At 35.3% G+C, this 23517-nt stretch overlaps 1 protein-coding gene across 8 annotated transcripts in view; it reads left to right on the top strand.

Moving 5' to 3' along the window:
* Positions 1-23517, top strand: part of GALNT13 (polypeptide N-acetylgalactosaminyltransferase 13) — a 588430-nt gene that overhangs the window by 131166 nt on the left and 433747 nt on the right. The window contains exon 1 of one of the 8 annotated variants that reach the window (XM_032755684.2): positions 2277-2583. The exons of the other annotated variants lie outside the window; for them this stretch is intronic. Within the exon in view, the coding sequence (XP_032611575.1) occupies positions 2490-2583 (94 nt within the window). The 5' untranslated portion in view covers positions 2277-2489. Of the gene's footprint in view, positions 1-2276; positions 2584-23517 lie in introns of those variants that run through there. 8 annotated transcript variants of the gene reach the window in all.

Genomic DNA, 23517 nt, shown 5'->3' with positions numbered 1-23517 from the left:
CATTTGGTATCAAGATGATGCTAGCCTCTTGGAATGACTTAGGTTAGAATTCCTTCTCCTCAGTTTTTTTGGAAGAGTTTCTGTAGGAATGGTACCAGCTGTGGTTCATATATCTGGTAGAATTCAGCTGTGAATCAATCTGGTCCAGGACTTTTTCTGCTTGTTAGGCTTTTTACTACTCATTTATTTTTGATATTTATTATCTCAATCTCTTCAGGGTTTCAGTTTCTTCCTGGTTCAATCTTGAGAATATATTTTTCAATGGAATATTATATATTTCTTATATCTTTTTTAGTTTGCATCTATAGAATTATTCATAATAGTCTCTGAGGGTTTTGTGTGTGTGTGTGTGTGTGTGTGTGTGTGTGTGTGTGTATTTCTGTGGGGTCAGTGATAATGTCCCCTATGTCATTTCTGATTGTGTTTATTTGGATCTTCTCTGTTTTTTTCCCTATTAATATAGGTAGTAGTCTAGCAATCTTATTTATTCCACAAAAACAAACTTTTTGTTATGTGACCTTTTGTATTTTTTTTCTCAATTTCATTCAGTTCAGATCCGATTTTTTAAAATTTCTTTTCTTTTGCTAGTTTTTGGGTTGGTTTGCTGTTGTTTTTCCAGTTCCTCAAGCTGTTTGGTTAGGTTGTTAATTTGAGATCTTTCTAACTTTTTGATGTAGCAATTAGTGCTGTAAACTTTCCTCTTAATGCTGCTTTAGCTGTGGCCCAGAGATTCTGGTATGTTGTGTCTTTGTTCTCAGTGTTTTCAAAGAAATTCTTGATTTCTGCCTTAATTTCATTGTTTACCCAAATGCCATTTAGGAACAGGTTGTTTAATTTTCATGTAATTGTATGGTTTTGACTGAGCTCCATGGCTATTTTTATAGCACGGTGGTCTGAGAGTATGGTTGGTATGATTTCAGTTTTTTTGAATTTGCTGAGAATTGTTTCATGGCTGATTGTGTGTTTGATTTTACAGTACATTTCATGTGCAGATGAGAAGAATGTATATTCTGTTGTTTTGGGGTGAAGAGTTCTGTAGATATCTGTTAGGTCCATTTGGTCAAGTGTTGAGTTCAGTTCCTGGATATTTTTGTTAGTTTTCTCCCTTGATGATCTGTCTAATACCAACAGTGGGGTGTTGAAGTCTCTGACTGTTATTATGTGGTTATCTAAGTCTTTTGTAGGTCTCTAAAAACTTGTTTTATGAATCCATGTACTCCTGTGTTGGGTGCATATATATTTAGGATGGTTAGGTCTTCTTGTTGAATTGAATTACATGCAATTATGTAATGCGCTTACTTGTCTTTTTGATCATTCTTAGTTTAATGTTTGTTTTGTCTTAAATTAGAATAGCAACTTCTGATATTTTTAATTTTACATTTACTTGGTAGATTTTTCTTCATTTCTTTACTTTGAGCCTCTAGGTCTCCTTGCCTGTGAGATAGGTCTCTTTAAGACAGTACTGTATAGTTCGGTGTTTATTTTTTATCCAACTTGCCACTTTATGCCTTTTAATTGGGGCATTTACCAAGTTTGCATTCAAGATTAATGTTGATAAGTGAGTATTTGATTCTGTCATCATGTTGTTAGCTTAGTATTATGCAGACTGGATTGTGTAAGTGCTTTATGGTGTGAGTGGGCTATGTACTTAGTTGTGTTTTTGTGGTAGCCAGTAACGGTGTTTTATTTCCCTGTTTAGGACTTTCTTAAAGACCTCATGTAAGGCAGGTCTAGTGCTACTGAATTCTCTTAGTACTTGCTTGTCTGAAAAGAATTTTATTTCTCCTTCATTTATGAGGCTTAGTGTGGCTGGAACTGAAATTTTTGGTTGGAATTTCTTTTCTTTAAGAATGCTGAATATGGGCCTCCCATCTTTTCTTGTTTGAAGGGTTTCTGCTGAAAGTTTCATTGTTAGCCTGACAGAGTTTCCTTTGTAGGTGACCTGCCCCTTCTCTCTAGTTGCCTTTATTTTTTCTTTCATTAAGACCCTGGAAAATCTGATAAGTATGTATCCTGGGGATGGTTGTCTTGCATAGTATCATGCAGGGGTTCTCTGTATTTTTTGAATATGAATATTGGCCTCCCTGGGGACATGAGAGAAATTTTTGTGGACTGTATCCTCAAATATGTTTTCTAGGTTACTTGCTCTCTCTCTCTCTGTCTCTGCCATGTCAATGTGTTATAGATTTGGTCTCTTCACATAATCTCATATTTCTCTGAGGTTTTGTTCATTCTTTTTTATTTGTTTATATGTCTGATTGAGTTAATTTGGAGAACTAGTCTTTGAGCTCTGAGATTGTTTCCTCAGCTTGGTCTGTTCTGCTGTTTATACTTTGTGATTATATTATGGAATTATTGTACTGTTTTTCAATTCTATCAGATTCATTTGTATCTATCTTAAAACGGCCATTTCTTCATTCAGCTCCTGTATCTTTTTATTGTATTTCCTGGATTCTTTGGCTTGGGTTTTGACTTTCTCCAGGATCTTGATGATCTTCATTCCTATGTATATCCTGTATTCTATGTCTGTCATTTCAGCCTGGTGCAGAACCATTGCTGGGGATCTAGTATGGGCATTTGGAGGTAAGAAGACACTGGCTTTCTGTGTTACCAGAGTTTTTATGCTGTTTGTTTTTCATCTTTCTGGGCTGATGTTCTTTTAATCTTTGAAGTTGCTGTCCTTTGAACGAAGCCTTTTGCTTTTATCTTCTTTGAAGCCCTTTGGTGTTTGATTGTGGTATAGGGTGCCTTTAGTCTGCTGGCTTTGATTATGGAAGATTCCAGGGGGCCAGGAAGCCCCCAGCTGTATCTTCTGGCCCTTGAGGTTATGACCCAGACCGCTAGAGGTGCTGAAGTGTTCCTGATAAGCTGGCCCCAAAACTTTAAGGGGAATGCTGGCTAAAGCGCTTCATAGGGTTGTTGGCAGTGGTATCAGTGCTCACCTGTGCTTGCCAGTCACTGTGGCCTTGCAGTGGAGTGCTTTTGTGTCAGTGGGGTGGTGTACTAGTAGGGGTGAGGTGCTGACAGGGGCGGGCACACCGGTGTACACTGAGCTCACTTGCGCCAGAGTAGAAGCGGCACAGCAGGGGTGGGAATCTGTGCATGCAATTGCACCCACCGGTTCTGGAATCTGTGCATGCAATTGCACCCACCCAGGGTTCTTGAATCTGTGCATGCAATTGCGACCACCGGTGTGCAGTGGGCTGCCCACACCTCAGCGAGGGCGGAGTGCTGGCAGGGGTGGGCAAGGCAGCAGAGCATGCTCATGAGAGCAGCGGTGGGGCAGTGGGGTGCACACACATGCCTGCTGTAGGAAGAGGGTTGGCGAGGTCGGTCGGCCCTTGCGCACACACTGGCAAAGCAGTGAGGGGAGGCTGCAGAGAGAAGAGGCTGTGGGCGGGCTGGTTTTGTTGGCAGAGTCCAGTCTGCTGGACTTCTCTGATGGTTAGGCATGGACTGCCAGCGAAGAGGCTATCATGAAGGCATCTGGGAAGCACCCTAGTTGGGCATTTGATGCGGCATTGCAAGCGGGAGCGATCAGGCTGGGGCTCCAGGAGAAGCTGGTAGCAGGAGAGGTGCTCAGATAGAAATGGCTCTGAAACATGGGCAGGACCGCCCTGCTCCCAATCCGACTGTCACCCAAATGCAAAAGTCACTTAGAGGAGCTTGGTGAGCCTTGGGGGATAGACATCCCTGGCCATTCTCCACTGCAGCCGTTCCCCCGACAAACCTTCTGAGCTGTGCTCAGGTTGGAGTCCTGGCACTGGCATCTCTCAAAGCAACTCTGGCTGCCAGATCAAGTTGTTCGTGGGGGTCCTGAGGTCTCCTGCAACTAGGATTACGGGGGTCTGTGGCAAAGATGGGCCACTCCTCACCTATTAAACTCATCACTTCCCCAATATTCACTGGGGGCCAGGAGTGGGTCACAGGGCTCAACAGCCCCATGCAGGATTTCCAGATTCCTCCGGCTTCAGTCCAGTATCTTCATCCTCCTTCCATCCACTCTCAATACCTTCCCTCTGAAGGTCTGCTTGAAGTGTGCTAGTATTCCCAGTGCCTGTGTCTCTCCGTGAGAGATGTTTCTCCTGGCTGTGTCAGGTCAGCCATCTTGGCTCTTTCCTCTGTTTTTTTTTTTTTTTTTTCTACTTTTTGTCTTTCTGATAATTCTCTTTATCTACCTCACCCAAAATATACCCATAGTGAAAATATACAATTTCCCTTATTCACATATACATTGAATAGAAAAATAAAATAAAAATGCATATTATCTTCTGAAAAATATGTATCCATTTTCTGTAGCTGGATAAATATTTAATGGAAGAAAGAATGCCTCATATGTGTGGGCAGAAGTTAAAAAAGGAAAAATAAAAGATACAGTACTTCTTTTCTAATGCCAGAGTTTGAGGTGCTTCCATTCTTATTCTACTTTGTTTTGGTTAGCAACTTAAAATATGAATTATTGCCATCAGAATAAATCTGATTTACTGAATTTATTTTAAGTTGTATTTGAAAAAAATACCAGTATTTGTTAAAAATTTAATAATAAAAAATTAAATTAGTTACCTCCTGGTCCTTGATAAGTCCTAACGCATGACATCATTGTTGAACTTAGAAAATCTCTATGCTGATGTAGGTACTTCCAATCATTAGGTGGGATTCTGCCACTATATCAATAAGATGTGTCTGGTACACTGATATTTGTTGGCGTCACTGATTGCTAGTTCTTTCAGGAGTCTCTCTGTGGCTTTTCAACATTCCCCTGGGAGAAAACGCAACTATCAGTGGACAACTTTTCCCGTTTTATTCTGAGTTTTTAAACTATTTTCTGTCCACTTGAAAATTTATGTTACTCACCACATTGCCTTCTCCTACATTGATTATACTATGTTTGGAAGAAATGAATGAAAACTTAAATTTAAAACACATAATAATAGCTACAGGAAGCATCTTACTCTCACATATTTTGAATGTTCCTAATTGCAATTAGTTTTCACCCCCAATATTTAGCTTGTCAGTGTCATGATTTTGCACTCTCCTGCCTAAAAAGAAAATCTATGTTCTTTCTTTAAATTTTAAAATTATATTTATCCTAATATTTTACATAACTAAGAACACATGACTGTAATCACTTGAAAGGTATTGTGAAAATACGAATGTTTTAGGTACAAACTCAGAGGTACCAGACAAAATGAAATTAATCAGTATCTACTTGTGTTGAGCAGTTACGAGCACAGATGGCAGGAAATTAGCTTATTCTTTGTCTCAATGTATTGATGATGCGAAATTACATGTATTTCACTTTGGACAAATATCTGACAGACTAGCAAGCAATATTTTGGAAACATGACCCCTTGATTGATAATGGAGCAAAGCATTTAATATCTGAAGTCTAACTTAAATTTAATACATTCTATATCATTTTAGATGCCTCCATGTAAGCTTTTTAAATTGGGACATGACACAAAGTGATCAAAATAGAGGTTCAGTGACTTTGTGGAGTATAGAATTAGAATTTTGAATTCTTCATTCATAAACACAGGGGTGATTTTTAAAGATTATGTTTGGCACTTAAGTCTTGATGGTTGCCTCCTGAGTAGCCTCTAATCTCTATTCGGAAGATTTATATTGTACTAGATTGTGTTTTGTTTGTTTTTGACAGAGTCTCGCTCTGTCACCCAGGCTGGAGTGGAGTGGTGCGATCTCGGCTCACTGCAACTTCCGCCTCCCTAGTTCAAGTGATTCTCGTGCCTCAGCCTCCTGAGTAGGTGGGACTACAGTCATGCGCCACCATGCCTGGCTAACTTTTGTATTTTTAGTAGAGACAAGGTTTCACCATATTGGCCAGGCTGGTCTTGAACTCCTGACCTCATGATCCACCTGCCTTGGCCTCCGAAAGTGCTGGGATTACAGGCATGAGCCACTGCGCCCGGCCTAGATTGTTAAATCAACAAATCAAGCCAACAGGATGATTTGAGGATTTATATAAAACAACTAGAAAACTGAACAACAATAATAATTTTTATTTTTTAATGAAATATATCAATAATTGAATGTTAAAAGGTGTGATGTAAATGATCATTGTTGAAAAGAAAGAGTGATCAGTCAAGGGATTTTTGTTGTTGCTATGGGCTTAAGAAATGAAGAATGTGGAATTAATGAGAAGTTGAGAATTTTCTGAGGGGGTGGGTAAGAAAGTACAAGAGATATGGTACGGTATGTGAACAGAAAGTAGTCTTTTTTTCCTCTGGGAGAATAACACATAGACAAAAGAAAACCAGTGAGGAACCCACAATCTTGGGAAGAACAAATAACAGAGTGTCCACAGGGAGCTGTATCCCAGAAAGGGCACGAGATGAGAAATGCAGACTTCATTTTTTCATCTATAAAATGAGAATTTTTCGTTCTCTTTAGTCTGACTAATATGACTTTCATGGAGATATTTTAAAATTGTAAATGATATGAAATACAATAATAGATAATACTGGCATTATATTAGTTATAAAACAAAATCATATCCACATATAACTTTTAACATCCTTGTATGAGTAGGAATGGGCAGTACTAGCTTTGGAGCCATAATGTACTCATTATTTGAAAAAACTGTCAAAATCCACTCTCTTCCTAAATAATTGGTTAATATAATATTAAAATGTAAAATGAAGAATACTCTTTGAAAATTACACGATAAGTGTAATTTAGTACTTAAAATTTTGTTCTTTATAGATTACTAGGTTGTTATTCATAAGTGCAACATTGAGAAATTTACATATTTTCCCAAGAATTTGGGAAGAATATAATGAATGTTTTTTCTTGCTTAAAAACACTCATGAATTAATTTGGAACTTATTATTGACTGTGAAGTTATTCATATTTCTCTGCCAAATGAGTAAACTCAGTTCATATCTGAAATATAACACTTTTGTTTCTAAATAAAGAACAAATTTTGCTATTTTTGAAACATCCTATTTATGTCTTATCACTACAAGTTAATATGCACATTGTGGAGTTTATTTTTGTTATTCGTATGGAGAATTTTAGGTGTTGTAGCCACCTTCTAAAGATCTGAAATGAGTTTTAGTTGTGACATGTATTGTCTTTAGGTTCTATTTATATTTTCAGTTTAGGTGGAAATAGTTCCCTGTTGACACGTCCACTGCTTACTTTTTGTTATTATCCTTTGCTTACTTTTATGCCTCCAAAAGTTTGTTGCTTTATGCTCGATTTACCTTTAATTCACTGTAATCTTCATTGCAGTAGAATGAAGTAAGCTTGTCAGGTGTGATTCCTAGCTCTTTTTATATTTAGGAATTCAATGGCAATAGCAACTTGAGAACTGTATTTTCAGAAATCTAAGTACATTTGCAACTGCAATCTCATATACTCAGTAAATATATGAATGGAAACATTTTTTGCATTTCCATTTGTTTTGTTACTATTCCAACTGCTATTTATTGTCAGGGTTTATTCCATCCTGTAAACTGCCACTCCCAACCATAGGAGAAGGAACCACGTTTGCAAAATGCAATTAAAGTAGCCACTTCCTCCAGCTACCTGGACACAGTAATTGTCCACACCTTGTCCAAGCTGGACCAATAAGATTCCCTCAGAATTTGGAATTGGGTCTCATAGATATCAGTCTCTGCGGTTGCTTGAATTAAGTTATTGTAAACTCAAGATGAAAGAGTTCAACCTTTTTTATTAACTTGTATGTATAGGAAGAAAAACAGAGAATGCCAAACCAGCGAGAAGATAAGAGGATGGGGAAATGGGAGAGGGAATGATGAAAAACTGAGGGGTAAGAGGGAGGGAGGGAGAATGATGAAGAGGGTGAGGGGCTAAGGGAGATGGAGAGAGAATGGTGAAAAGGGTGAGGGGATGAGGCAGAGAGAATGATGAAGAGGGCAAGGGGATGAGGGAGAAAGAGAATGAGAGAGAAGGAGAAGAGATGAGGAAGAGGGACAGGGGATGAGGGAGAGTGAGATGGAAGATGATAGAAAGGATGAGAGGAGGAGGAGGAGGAGGAAGAGAGACAAGAAGAGGGGAGAGGAAAGAGAGGAAGAAGGAAGCCTGGAAAAAGGAGAAAAAAGGAACAGGAGAGATGAAGGGAGGGAAGAGAGAGAAATAACAGGGAGTAGAGAGGAAGAAAGATAAATGAGAGAGAGAGATTGACTGTAGGAAAGAGATGTATGAAGAGCAGAATCAAGACATTAGGTGTCTTCAGAGAAACAGAAAGAAGCTGAGGCTTCATGCCTCTTTTTATTCCTTGATGCTAGTGCCAGAATCTTGACTTCACTCTCTGCTCTTGGTTTCCTTGAGTTCCACCCATATTGTTTATTTATTTGCATCACTCATTCAACCCTGAGAACCTTAACCAAGATGTAAATTAAATCAAAGCTTACTAATACCATAATTTAAAAATCAAATGGATTGTTTAGGTTTTTGAACATTTAAAGCCATTTAATATCTTGTTTTGCTATAGAAATCATAATTTCTTTAGCATATTTGAAAAATGCACACATGGCCAGGCGCAGTGGTTCACACTTGTAATCCCAGCACTTTGGGAGGCCAAGGCAGGTGAATCACGAGGTCAAGAGATCGAGACCATCCTGGCCAACATGGTGAAGCCCCGTCTCTACTAAAAATGCAAAAAATTAGCTGGGTGTGGTGATGCGCGCCTGACGCAGGAGGATCACTTGAACTTGGGAGGCAGAGGTTGCAGTGAGCCAAGATTGCGCCACTGCACTCCAGCCTGGCCACAGAGTAAGACTCTACCAAAAAAAAAAAAAAAAAAGCAAGAAAAATGCACATGTTTAAATGTTTAACAAAAAATAAAATTTACCTGTGATCTCACCATCTGGAAGTAGCTTTCACTAATGTTTTAGTACATTTTATTATAATCTTCTGTGCATGCCAGTACATACACACACACACACACACACACACACACACACACACACCACATTCATTCTCTATGGACACTAATCAACAGTATGTACAGTTTTACATTATGTTATTTTTATTTAACAAAATGAAGTTTTCGAAGACATTGTTTTTATTCAGTATTATCCCACTTAACCATTGTTCTGTTTATAATCATTCTGGATTTTTAATTTACACAATGTTAATTGCAGCCTCATTAGTGCTATGATTTTTTATTTCTTCATTTAGCCAACAAATCTTTATTAAGTACTCACTCTGTACCAAACATTTTGACACAACTAACCAGGAAGATGTGTTTCTTGAGGGGATTACAGCTTAACAGTAAGAAAGACTAGTACCTTCATTCAATTCAGGTCACTCAATTCCTTGAGGGAAAGGGGGTAAGCAGCTACTCCCTAGGGGGAAACTGGGTCTTGAACTGAGTCTCAATATATGAGTAAATGAGAGGAGGATACATGTGAAGTAGCAGGAGATAAATTAGAAAAGCAGGCAGGACTCAGATCATGGGGAGGGAGGAGAGAGAAGGGGAGTGAAGGCTTACTTGCCATTATATAAAGAATGGCTATCACTGAACATTTCAAATGTGCATGGTGTGGGGTGGGGGGAGAAAGAACGTAGTAGATTTGCATTTTTAAATGATTATATGGCAGTAGAGGATTGATTTCTCAGGCATAAAACTTAAAGTGGGAAAGTTACATGAAGTGAGAAATCTACTGAAAGAGTCCATATAGGAAATGAGATCTAATATTACACTACTAGAGGAGAGAGATTAAGTTATGGCTATATTGAGAAGACAGTTTATGATATTTGACAACTAGTTGGCTCTCAGAAGGTGAAGGGTAAGGAGAGACTCAAATTGCTCTCAGTCTTCTGGCTTGCTATTATTTTATGAGGTATAGAATATAAGAGGAGGGGCAAGTTCAGTAGAAAGTATGGATTTGGGTGTGTTTGGCTTGTGTTCCCTGTTGATCATCCAGGTAGAGGTAACTAGTTGTCAGCTAGTGCTGCCATCACAGGATATCACAGACTGGGCGGTATAAACAACAGAAATTTGATTTCTCAATTTTAGGGTCTGGAAGTCTGAGATTAGGGTGCCAGCATGGACAGGTTCTGGTTAGAGTCTTTTTCCTGACTTGCAGTGGTCACTTTCTCTCTGTGTTCTCACATGCAGGAGAGAGTGCAAGTTATCATTCTACCTTTCTCTTCTTACAAAGTAACAGTCCTATTGGATTAGGGCCCCACTCTTATGACCTCATTTAACCTTAATTATCTCCTACAAACTGTACTAGCTCCAAATACATTTAAAATGTTTAGAGCTTCAACCTATGAATGAATTTGGGAGAGTAGGGATATTTCAGTCCATAACAGCTAGACATAAATCTGGAACTTAGTGACACCTAAGAATTGGAAGTATAGTTGGGTATGCCTCATCATGAGAATGGATAGGTACACCCAATCGAGCATCTGGAGAAAGAATGGAAAAGGGTCAAGAACTGAAGCATTTTCGTTGTTCCCAGGAGAAGAGAAGATAGCAAAAAAGACTGAAAAGGTAGGGTCAGGGAGTTAGAGGACAAGCAGGAAGCAGGATGCCTCTGCATGTAAGGAAGCAGATAATTTTATCTAGAGTGGAAGATTCAAAAGTATCAAATTATATGTAGAAGTCAAAGAAAATGAGTGAGCAACTATTTTACTTATCTAAACAAGTCAGATCCCAATCTTTTGCTCTTGACAGCATATGGTATTGGGGATATTCACTCATTCCTCACCTCTTCCTTGTTCCTAGTTTCTTTTTAGCTATTCCATCTGCCTTGTTTATCACTGTTCTGTGTTACATTGCTTGTAGTGAACAATGTCAGTAACATAACATTGGACTACTTAACAATATAGAAACATTGCTTTGTGTCTGCTTTTCCATATTCAGTAGATTGATATTTTTAATGTTTGATCATTTAAAAAAAAATGATCCCTGACTAGAGATAGCATGAGATTAGCAGGGCAAACGGTCAAATGGACAACATATACCTAATTAATGAAATATGTTATAGATGAGTCACACTTCAGACATTAATCCATAATGGGTCTCTATTTGGGCTTGTTTGAATGACATGTGAGATATATAATCCAAGAGAAATAAGCTTAGAACTGTTTAAGCATGACCTTTCCTAGGAGAAATAAAAAATAAATTAAAAAGTTATTTTCAGAAGGAAAGATATTAAAGTCATTCCTAGAGTTAAGAAAAGAATGTTAGGAAAAGATTTACAAAATAAATTGTATAATATCTGTAAATATCATGGGGGATAAATAAATAAGAACTGGGAATACATCTCCAGGTATTTTCACAGAACAGCTTAACGACAAAGACATTTCCTAAGGCTTAAATGTAGCATTATTTTGAATTGTAAAAAGACAGCAAATTAAACAGTATTTGTTGTAAAAATGTATCTCATATATTATTACATATTGCACATCAAGAATATTTTTAAATAAAGTGAATATTATATACTTGCTTTTTTGGTAAATATTGCCTAAGTAAAACATACAATTTTGGCTTTTGCTCTCAAAAACAAGCCTTGATGTGCACACACTTAGAGCTGTGACTGTACGGCACTATTGCCAAAGGAGGATGGTAAACTTTTCGGTAATGCTGAACCTACTAGCATGTGAGGGCATTTAGCATACTGATAAAGATATGAACTAAAGGAAATGTTGACACTGTCCTAAACAATATTCTTTTTATTTTTAAAGTTACTTCCTTGAGGGCAAAATCATGACCTGCATAAGCTCATAGTACATTACGGCTTATTATTTTGCCTTTGCTATATTGCTAAGAAAATAAATTTGGTTATCCTGATAAATTTATTCTTCACAAGGCCATGAATATTATTTTTTCCCAATAGCTTGTAATTGTATTATAGCTTGCAAGTTGATTTTTTTCTTTTGTTATTTGCTTCAGTATTTCCCCAAGCATAAAATTTTAGATAAGTATTCCACTTGGGGGATTATTGTGCCATCCTCTTCTTTCTACTTAAAGATGCACTTCTTAAAAAGGCAATGTATTTGTCCTTCTCATCTTCCAAATCTCAAAAATATTCAATGAATTCTAATAAATAATAGATAAGTTTTCTGTGATTATTTTAGCCAGTTCATTAGGGAATTGGGGTCTTGCAGAAGTATATAAATTTTTCAATTGTTTAACTTGACACATATTTTTATTAGAATTTGTTTATATTTTAATCAAGGCTTTTCATTCTGCTGCATTTTGTGGGGCATAATTATGTTTTCATAACGACATATATGATACAACATATGAATTAATAACTAAACAGGAGACTTAGACTTACTTCCAACTCCTGTTTGAGGATAAAAAATAAATGGGAAGGAGCATCACTTCTAGCTGTAGAACAGCAAGCAAAAAAACTAGAAAGTTTGCAGATGCACAACTTTTCTTGGACTCATCAGAGAACTAAGGTCATAGGGCAACCAACTAACTTGAAACTTAGGAGGAGACATGAGCACTTGTTTTCCTGGAGCAGATACCACCAGATAGTGTAAGAATTTAGCTGAATTTTTAAATTGAATTGGTAAAACCAGTTGTGCACTAGAAAGATAATATAGCAACCCTATTGACTGCAGATAGGAGGGGAATTTGCACTGCAGTCTTTTCTCCATAGACTTCAGTGTATATTAATATCTATAATATTTATAGATATTATGCAGTTTATTTTGTAAATCAAAAAAAAAAAAGATTATCTAGAGCCCTCTGAAAGCATCTCTTCTGATAACAGGCATAGCATAAGAAGTACAGGAATCACTCCGAGAAAGGCAGGAATCATCACCTGGATCCTTCTCCCCTTCCCCCTACAGAAGAAAAGCCTTAAACTGCTCAGTGTAGGACAGCTATTCTCTGAAAAACAGTGTAAAAGGAAGACCTAAAGTTGAGAGTGGAGCAGATACTGAGAAAAGAAATGGCAATCCATGTATTACCCATCCTAAACACAACAGAATACTAGAGGAATTTGAAGCCTGTGATGCCAGGTAACTTTGGTAACAACAAATCCCAAACCTAGCTTAACTCCTGAGTAGAATGATTCAAACCCCAGATCTAGCGGAAGGATAGTCATTCTCATTTAAAGACATAAACACTATTTACTCATTCTTTAATGTCCTACACAAGATATTTAGTTTTAAACAAAATCTAAAAGACGTGTACAATGGCAAGAAAAAAATGGGCACACTGCCAAAATAAAAAGAATTTAACAAAACCAAAGATATGACTTACATAATAAAACTGAGACAGAAAATTTTTAATTACTGTAATTAATATTTTAAAGACTCAAATGGAAAAAGTGAACAATATACACATCACATAGGCAATTTTAGCAGGCAGCTGGAAAGCATAAGAAAGAGTCAAATGGAAATACTACAACTGAAAAACATAGCAACAAAAGTGAAGAATGCACTTGATGGGCTCGTCAATATGCTTGGTCCACCTGAGGAAAGAATTATTGTATTTGAAAACAGGAAAATTGAGAGCTGAGGTACAATAGTGTATTTGCAATCTTCTGGGAAGTAGTCTTAAATATGTGTACTTGTAATCCCAGATGGAGAGAAAGAGAACAGGACCAAAGAAATATTTAAGGAAATAATGGCAAATAATTCTCTGAAATTAATGACAAAGAAATTAATGAGGATTTAGTGACAAAAAAATCAATGAGAGACACCAAAACAGATTGAAGAAGCTCAGAGAACAATACACACATAAACACATGTATAAAAAGGAACCCACACTCAAATTGCTAAAAACCAAAGATAAAAAGAAAATTTGGAAGACATCCCAAGAAAAAGACATATTATGTACAGTGGACTTGTTATCAGAAACAAGGCAAGTCAGAAGACAAAAGGGTGACATCTTGAAAGTGATGAAAGAAAACGACTCTCAACCCAGAATTTTATAACCACTGAAAGTTATCATGATGAAGGAGAAATGAAGATGTTGTTTGACATATAAAAATGGGGAGAATTTATTGTCAGCAGAGCTTCTATATAAGAAATATTAAAGGAGGTTCTTTAGGGATATGGAATGTAATACCAGAGTTAAACTTGGTTATTGATGTGGTTTGGTTCTATGTCCCCACCGAAATCTCACATCAAATTGTAATTCCCACGTGTCAGGGGAGGGACCTGGTGGGAAGTTATTGGATCATGGGGACAGATTTCCCCCTTGGTGTTCTCATGATAATGAGTGAGTTCTCATGAGATCTGGCTTTTAAAAGTTTGTAGCACTCCCACCTTCACTCGCCCTCTCTCCTGCTCTGCTGTGGAAAGATGTACCTGGCTTCCCCTTCACCTTCTGCCATGATTATAACTTTCCTGAGGCCTCACAGTCATGCTTCCTGTTAAGCCTGTGAAACTGTGAGTCAATTAAACCTCTTTTGTTCATAAATTACCCAGTCTCAGTTAGTTCTTTACATCAGTGTGAAAACAGACTGGTATAGCTATACAGAAAGAAGTGAAGGGCGCTGAAAATAAAATGAATGAAGGTAAAAATAAAACATGTTTGTCATATTTTTAGTTGCTCTAGAAGATAACTGACCACTTATTAAAAAGTAATAGCAATGCAATATTTATTTATCTTACATGTAAAAATAAAATATGTGACATAATACTACGAATGTTGTGTAGAAGTATTGGGATATAATGTTACAACATTCTTACAATACGTATTAAACAATATAACATTTGGGAGTTGACTAAAGATATGTAACAAACTGCATTAGACACATTTTGAAAAATTATGTATTGTAAGTGAATACCAGAGGTAATATGGTATCATAAAATATATTTAACCAAAAAAAGAGAAGAAGAGGAAAAAAATAAACAACATATGGAACAAGTAGAGAACAGACAGAAAGATGGTAGATTTTTAATTTAACAATGTTAATAATTACATTAAATGAAAATAGTCTAAACACATTAATTTAAAAACTGAATGACAGATTGGGTAATAAAAGCAAGATCCAAATATATACTGTGTACAAGAAACCCACTTCATGTGTATGGACATACTTTTCTATGTATATAGAAAAGTAAAAGAATAGAGAAAGACAGATTATGGAAACATCAACCAAAAAAACTGGAATTGTTTTATTAATATCATTAGACTTCAAATAAAATATATTAAGAAGATTAAAGATGAACATTAAATAATGTCAAAGAAGTCAATTTTCCAAGAAGACATCTTCAGTTCCCAAAAAAGTATTTAAATATATATGTACTTAACAACATAAATTCAAAATATGTAGGGCAAAAATGAATAGACTTGAAAGGATAAATAGATAAATCCGTAATTATATTGGAAGGCTGTAGCAGTCCTTTCTCACTAATTAATAAAACAACCAAATAGAAAATGAGTAAGTATAAAGAAGTCCTGAGCAACACAGTAAGCTCAATCAGCCAATTTGACCTAATTTATATAACAGTCTAAGCAACAATGCAGCTAAAGCAACTCTTCAAGGAAAACTTTACAGATTTGATGCTTATATAATATCAGAACAGAAAAAAACTCAAATTCATGATCTAATCTACTATCCTAAGATACTATAAAAGTAAGGGCAAATTAAATCCAGGAAAAGCAGGAGGAACAACTAATAAATATAGATGCAGCAATCGAATAAATTGGAAACAGACTAATCAAGAGAATAAATGAAATTAAAAGCTGGTATTTGAAAAAAAGGCATTAAAATATAATAAACCTATTTTTGAAAGATATACAACACTAACTTTCACTAAAAATATAGGTTATGTGAGTAGTCCTGTTTGTATTTAAAAATCATTTAATGAAGAAGTCTCTAGGCTCAGATGGATTAAATAGTGAAGTCTATTAACCTTTTAAGAAAAAGATAATATAAATTCTACCCAGTCACTTCCAGAGAGGAGAAGTAGCACTTTCAAGTTATCTAATACTGAAACCAGCCACAGACATCACGAAGAAAAGAAATTGCCAGCCAACACACCAGTACCTCTCATGAATATAGATACAAGAATCTTCAATAAAATTTTAAGAAAAATCATCTAGTAGTATATTAAAAGGATATTATATTACATATATTATGAGAAAATTGTATTTATCCAGAAAATCCAAAATTGATTTAACATTAGAAAATCAATGTAATTAATCATATTAATAGAATAAAGAAGAAAATTCGTATGATGATCTCATAAATGCAGAAAAAGCATTTGACAAAATTCAACATCTATTCCTGGTAAACTTCTCAAAACACTAAAAAATAGGAAGATAATTCATTAACCTTAAATAAGACACTTATTATAGAAATAACTGACATCATATTTATTAGTGAAAAGCTCAGTGCTTTTCCACTAAGATCAGGAACAAGGTATATAAACATACAGTTCTTTTTTTTTTTTTTTTACATTGTCCTTGTGGCGTGCAACCTTACTGAAATCACTTATTCGTTTTAGGATTTGTTTTATAGATTGTTGGGGATTTTCTACATAGAAACCATTATTGTATGTAAATAGATATTGGTGGGAAAGATACAGTCACAGAACAAACCTATACCATTATTATTAATTAATTTTCTTAAAAAGGTACAGAAAATTCAATAGAGAAACGTATTTTCAATGAATTGTGCTGAAAGCAATTGGAGATCTATATCTAAAAACTGAACATAGACCCATGATTCACACCTTATATAAAAGTTAAATCAAAATGTATTATAAATCTGAATGTAAAACATGTAAAACTTTTGAAGAAATATAATATTTGTAACTTGGAGTTCAACAAATTCTTAGATATGATACCAAAGTCATCATCCATAAAATAAAATATAAATATATTTAACTTCAACAATATAAATTTTTGCTCTTCAGAAGACATTATTAAGACAATGAAAAGACAAACCGCAGACTGGGAGAACATATTTACAAGTCAATTAATTGACAAAGGATTTATATTCAGAATATATAAAGAACTCATACAACTCAATAGTAATAAAAACTATCTAATTAAAACAAATGAGTAAAAGATTAACAGGTCCTTCACCAAAAAAGACATATGGATGGCAAATAAGCACATGAAAATATGTTCAACCTCATTACTTGTAGGAAATGGAAATTTAAAACAAAATGAGATACCACTACACATCTATTATTATAACTTTAAAAAAACTGAAAGGGGCCGGGCATGGTGGCTTATGCCTATAATCCCAGCACTTTGGGATGCTGAGCTGGGTGGATCATGAGGTCAGGAGCTGGAGACCAGCCTGGCCAACATAGTGAAACCCCATCTCTACTAAAAATACAAAAAATTAGCCAGGCATGGTGGCAGGCGCCTGTAATCCCAGCTACTCTGGAGGCTGAGGCAAGAGAATCTCTTGAACCCGGGGGGTGGAGGTTGCAGTGAGCTGAGATCTTGCCATTGCACTCCAGCCCTGGCGACAGTGCAAGACTCCATCTCAAAAGAAAAAAAAAAAAAAAAATATATATATATATATCCCTTAGTGCTGGGGAGAACCTGGAGTGACTGGAGCCCTCAGACATTGCTGGAGAGAATGCAAATGGCTGTCATGACACTTTGGGAAACAGTTTGGTAGTTTCTTATAAAGTTAAACTTACTTTATGACTCAGCCATCACACTACAAGGTATATACTCAAGAGAAATGAAAACTTAGGTTCACACAAAATCTTGTATGGAAATATTTTAGCAGCTTTATTTATAATCACCAAAAATTGGAAGCAATTAAGATGCATTCAACCAGTGAATGCATAAACAAATGGTGGTATAACCTTACAATGGACACTCAGCCCTAAAAACTAAATGAACTATTGATATACACACACAGGGTAACATACTACATGTTTCCCTTTATATGACATATTGGAAAATATCATGTAAATAAAATGTTTTGAACAAAATTAGAGTCAATATGTGCAGTTTTGGTTTCACTTGGTTTTCTTTTTTTATTATTTGTATAAATTTAAGGCATACAACAGCAATTTTGTTACATGGATATATTGCATAATGGTAAAGTCTGAGCTTTTAGTATAACCATCACTTGAATAGTGTACGTTGTACTCATGAAATAATTTCTCATCCCTCACTACCCTCTCACACTCCCATCCTTTCGAGCTTTTCCACTGTCCATTATCCACACTCTGTGTCCATTTATTAATGTATACATTGTTTAGTTCTGACTTATAAGTGAGAAAATGTGGTATTTGGCTTTCTGTTTCTGAGTTATTTAACTTAAGATAATGGCTTCTAGTTCATCTGTGTTGATACAAAAGATATGATTTCAGTCTTTTTATGGGTGAATAGTGGTCCATTGAAAAAATGCTCAACACCACTAATCACAGATAACTGCAAGTTAAAACCATCGTGAGGTATCATCTTACGCCAGTCAGAATGGCTATTATTAAAAGGTCAAAAAATGACAAGTTAGCAAAGATAAGGAGGAAATGGAATACTTATACATGCTTAGTGGGAATGTAAATTAGTACAACCTCTATGGAAAAAAGTATGATGCTGTCTCGAGCTAAAAATAGAACTATCATTTGATGGAGCAATCCACTACTGGGTATATTCACTTGTATATTTATCACAGCACTATTCACAGTAGTAAAGATATGGAGTCAACTAAGTGTTCATCAATGGATGATTGAATAAAGTAAATGTGGAGTATATATACACACACACACATATACACACTTGGATTTCTTATTGCTCATCTCGTCTCTTATGGTATGTGCGTTTGTATGTTTGTGTGATGCTTTTATTAGTAAGCATTTTACATTAAAATATTATTTGCCATATAAATGAATGCGAATAACCTGTAGCTTAATTATTTTTATGTGGTATAAGTGTTTGTTCGAAATCAAATGGATGTTGGAATTTAGTATGATATAGAACTTTAAATTAACCCCAGAAGTAAGTTATATTTTCTCCATACTCGTTAATGTCACTGCAAGTTGTTTCTCCATCACAGAACTATAAATGGGAGTATATAGCAAATGTCTAGCATGCTATGTACAATAAATAATGTATGATTAATTAGTCATTTTTTAGAGGAAAATTATTTTAAAGTAGTTTGAACTATGATTTAATTTTTAATACATTTAAACAGTATGTTAGATTAGCAAGGGCAGAAATATTTTCATCGCTGTGTTATTTATTAATGCCTAGACCAATGTTTGGAACATAGTAGACCTCTGATTAATAGTTGTTGAATTATTTATTGAATACAATTGGAATAATAATGCATCATAACTAAATATAACAAAACCATTTTTCTAAGGTATACTTTAGGAAAATCTAGAATAGACATGAATTTTGGGGTTGTAGCATTGTTATGTTACGAATATAGATTAAACACTCATTAATAGAAGAGAGAGGAATAAAGAATAAATAATCCTTGAGATAAAGATATTTCCATGTCTAATATACATCTTTAGAAAGACTTACCTGGCTTTCTATTATGTACTGCTTTTCTGATGACTTCATTGCTTTAGTATTTTTTTTTGCCACCTCCAGAAATTTATTCTATAAATGTTCTCTAGTATGTATGAAATGCCCTATATACAAAGCTCTGTATTGCCACAATTTTTATTTATTTTTTATTTATTTTTTTTTATTATACTTTAGGTTTTAGGGTACATGTGCACAATGTGCAGGTTTGTTACATATGTATCCATGTGCCATGTTGATTTCCTGCACCCATTAGCTCGTCATTTAGCATTAGGTATCCATTACTGGGTATATACCCAAAGGAGTATAAATCATGCTGCTATAAAGACACATGCACACGTATGTTTATTGCGGCACTATTCACAATAGCAAAGACTTGGAACCAACCCAAATGTCCAACAACAATAGACTGGATTAAGAAAATGTGGCACATATACACCATGGAATACTATGCACCCATAAAAAATGATGAGTTCGTGTCCTTTGTAGGGACATGGATGAAACTGGAAAACATCATTCTCAGTAAACTATCTCAAGGACAAAAAACCAAACACCGCATGTTCTCACTCATAGGTGGGAATTGAACAATGAGAACTCATGGACACAGGAAGGGGAACATCACATTCCGGGTACTGTTGTGGGGTGGGGGGTGGGGGGGGCGGGGACAGCATTAGGAGATATACCTAATGCTTTAGTATTTTTAACTAGTTTCTAATAAGAGCTGATTGGTTATTTCTCCCCACAGTATATATAAATGTATCTATTCTGAAGAATCATTTATTAACACAAATGAAGTTTTTATTTCATTTATTGATACAGTTTGCCAGCGATTAGTGTCCAAGTTAAGAAATACTGTTATAGCAACAGCGATTTCCCTAGAGGACTTCTTAAATCATAAAGTGAGAGTATTTCACATTATATTTGCTTCACTTAAATGTATCTGTTCTGAAAATGGCAACATTGATCCCATGATATACCTGATATATTCTAATTGCCTAGAATGTAGACCACAAATTCTGCATTGCAGATACTATCATAGTAAATGCTGTTTAACTTATGCAAAATTTATAGAATGATGACAGAACAAAAGCTTCTGAGAGAATAATTGTTTCACCACAAGCGGTTTATGTATCTGACTCCATTTCTAAACTGTAAATCAGCCTTGAATTATCATTGAGTCCTATGATAGACACTAGTAATGGTAAGAAAATGTGCCATTTTAAGCTATATTCTTATTGACCTGTATGTTTATATGAGTGTGAATATGTGTGTACCTGTGTGTACATGTTTATGTATGCACACCGTTTTTTACACATTATTTTTTAACTAAAATATTTTTTCTTTACTTTACTTTACACCATCATGCATTGTTACTTTGACCTCTACAACCTGACAAATATCTGCCCTCTAATCCAATGGGAAGGAACAAAATCCTGTAAGAGTGTAGGAAACTGAAGATGGTCTACAAGGTTGGCTGCCCATTGGAAACACTTGTGGAGTTTTAAAGAGATATTGATATCTTTGTTCCACCCAAGGAATTCTGATTAAAAATTTATTGTTTGTACATTGGATATCAGGATTTTAAAAAAATCTCCCCAAGTGATCCTAATATGCAGTAAAATCTGAAAATCCTTCCTCTAGAATACAAAAATAAAAGTGCCTAATAAACAATGATTAGTGTGTATTTTGAAACCAGAAACAACCATTTTCTTAACCTTTTATGATTTAAAAAAGTATGGTAGGGAAGTTATTTTAAAAGGAATTAAAGGTGATTTTATGTGCCATATGTTTATTTTTTACTGCAATCTTCAATATAATGGTTTTGAATTAAGGTATAACCTGTTCTTCTTGTGGAGGGTATGCAATAGAAAGTCACCCAACTTAAGAGTCAGAAAACATGAGTGTGTGTGGTGGTTCTGCCACTCCTTAAATATATTGCCTTGGCTGGTTCTCCTATAAGACTTACTTTCTTATTGCCCATAGTAGTATAGTTGTTATAGCATTTCAAAAATTAAATGGTGTGTTTATAATGAAGGCTATATATAACAAACCCATAGCTAACATGGGTTTCCCATACTGAACAGGCAAAAGTTGAAAGCATTCCCTCTAAACACTGGAACTAGACAAGGATGCCCCCTTTCACCGTTCTTATTCAACGTAGCACTGGAAGTCCTAGCCAGAGCAATTAGGCAACAGAAAGAAATAAAGGTATCCGAATTAGGAAAGAGGAAGTCAAATTGTCCCTTTTTGCACATGACATGATATTAGATACAGAAAAACATAAAGACTCAACCAAGAAACTCTTGGAACTGATAAATGAATTCAGTAAAGTTGTAGGATACAAAATCAACATATAAAAATCATTATCATTCATATATATCAACAATGAATTTGCTGGAAAAAAGTCAAGAAAGTAATCTTTTTTTATAATAGCCATAGCAAAAAATTACATACCTAGGAATACATTTTACCAAGGAGGTGAAAGATCTCTACAATTAAAAGTATAAAACACTGCTGAAAGAGGACATAAAAATATTGTAAGATGACTAGGCACAGTGGCTCATGCTTGTAACCTCAGCCCTGTGGGAAGCTGATGCAGGAAGACTGCTTGAGCCCAGGAGTTCAAGACCACACAACATAGCAAGGGCCAACTCTACAAAAATTTTTTAAAATTAGTCAGGCCTGGTGTCATGCACCTGTAGTCTCAGCCACTGAGGTGGGAGGATTGCTTGAACCTGGGAGGTTGATACTTCAGTGAGCCATAGTTGTGCCACCTCACTACAGCCTGATAATAAGAAAAGAAAGAAAAAATAGTAAGACAACCCATGCTCATGGTTTGAAAGAATTAATATTGTTACAATGACCATACTACCCAAAGCAATCTCAGGTTCAATGCAATCCCTATTAAAATATCAATGACATTCTTCACAGAATTAGAAAAAATATTAACATTTGAATTGAACCACAAAACACTTTGAATGGCCAATGCCAAGCAGAAATAACAAAGTCAGAGATATCACATTACCTGAATTCAAAATATATGACAAGGGATAAGTAACCAAGCAGCATGATATTGGTATAAAAACAGACACATAGACCAATAGAACAGAATAGAAAACCCAGACATAAATTCACATATTTATAGCCAACTGAATTACAAGAAAGGTGCCAAGAATGTGCACTGGCGAATGGGCACCCTTTTCAATAAAAGCTAGGAAAACTGGATATCTGTATGCAAGACAACATAAGTAGACTCCTGCCACTTGTCACATACAAATATCAACTCAAAATGTATTAAATATTTAAATATAAGGCCTGAAAATATAAAATCACTAGAAGAAAACATAGGAGTAATGCTTCAAGACATGAGTCCAGGCAAAGATTTTATGGGTAGGACTATGAAAGCATAGGCATCAAAACAAAAATCAACAAAAGGGACATTATAAAGCTAAAAACCTTCTGTATAGCAAAGGAAACAACCGAGTCAAGACACAACCTGCAGAATAATAGAAAATATTTGCAAATTATTAGTCCAAGAAGGTATTAATATCCAGAATATATAAGGAACTCAAACAACTCAATATTCCAGAAACAAATGATTCTATTAAAAATGGACAAAAAATCTGAGTAGACATTTCTCAGTAGAAGACATACAGATGGCCAATAGGCATATGAATAAATGTTCAGCATCACTCATCATCAAGGAAATGCAAATCAAAACCACAATATCACCTAACCTCAGTTAGAATAGCTATCCTCAAAAAGACGAACAATAACAAAGGCTGCTGAGGATGCAGAGAAAAATGAAGTTTTATACTCCATTGGTGGGAACATCAATTAGTACAGCCATTATGGAAAACAGTATGGAAGTTCCTCAAAAAAACTAAAAATAAAACTACCATATGATCCAGTAATCCCACTAATGGATATTTATCCAAATGAAAATAAATCAGTAGATCAAAGAGTTATCTTTACCTCTATGGTTATTGCAGCACTATTTACAATAGTCAAGATATAGAATCAACCTAAGTACTCCTCAACAGATAAATGTATCAAGAAAAATGTAGTATGTATACACAATGGAATATTATTCA

The sequence above is a fragment of the Hylobates moloch genome, unplaced genomic scaffold (assembly GCF_009828535.3).
Source record: "Hylobates moloch isolate HMO894 unplaced genomic scaffold, HMol_V3 SCAFFOLD_1, whole genome shotgun sequence".
Lineage (NCBI taxonomy): Eukaryota > Metazoa > Chordata > Mammalia > Primates > Hylobatidae > Hylobates > Hylobates moloch.
The sequence above is the reverse complement of the archived record's forward strand: the minus strand, read 5'-3'. Positions and strand labels throughout refer to the sequence as shown.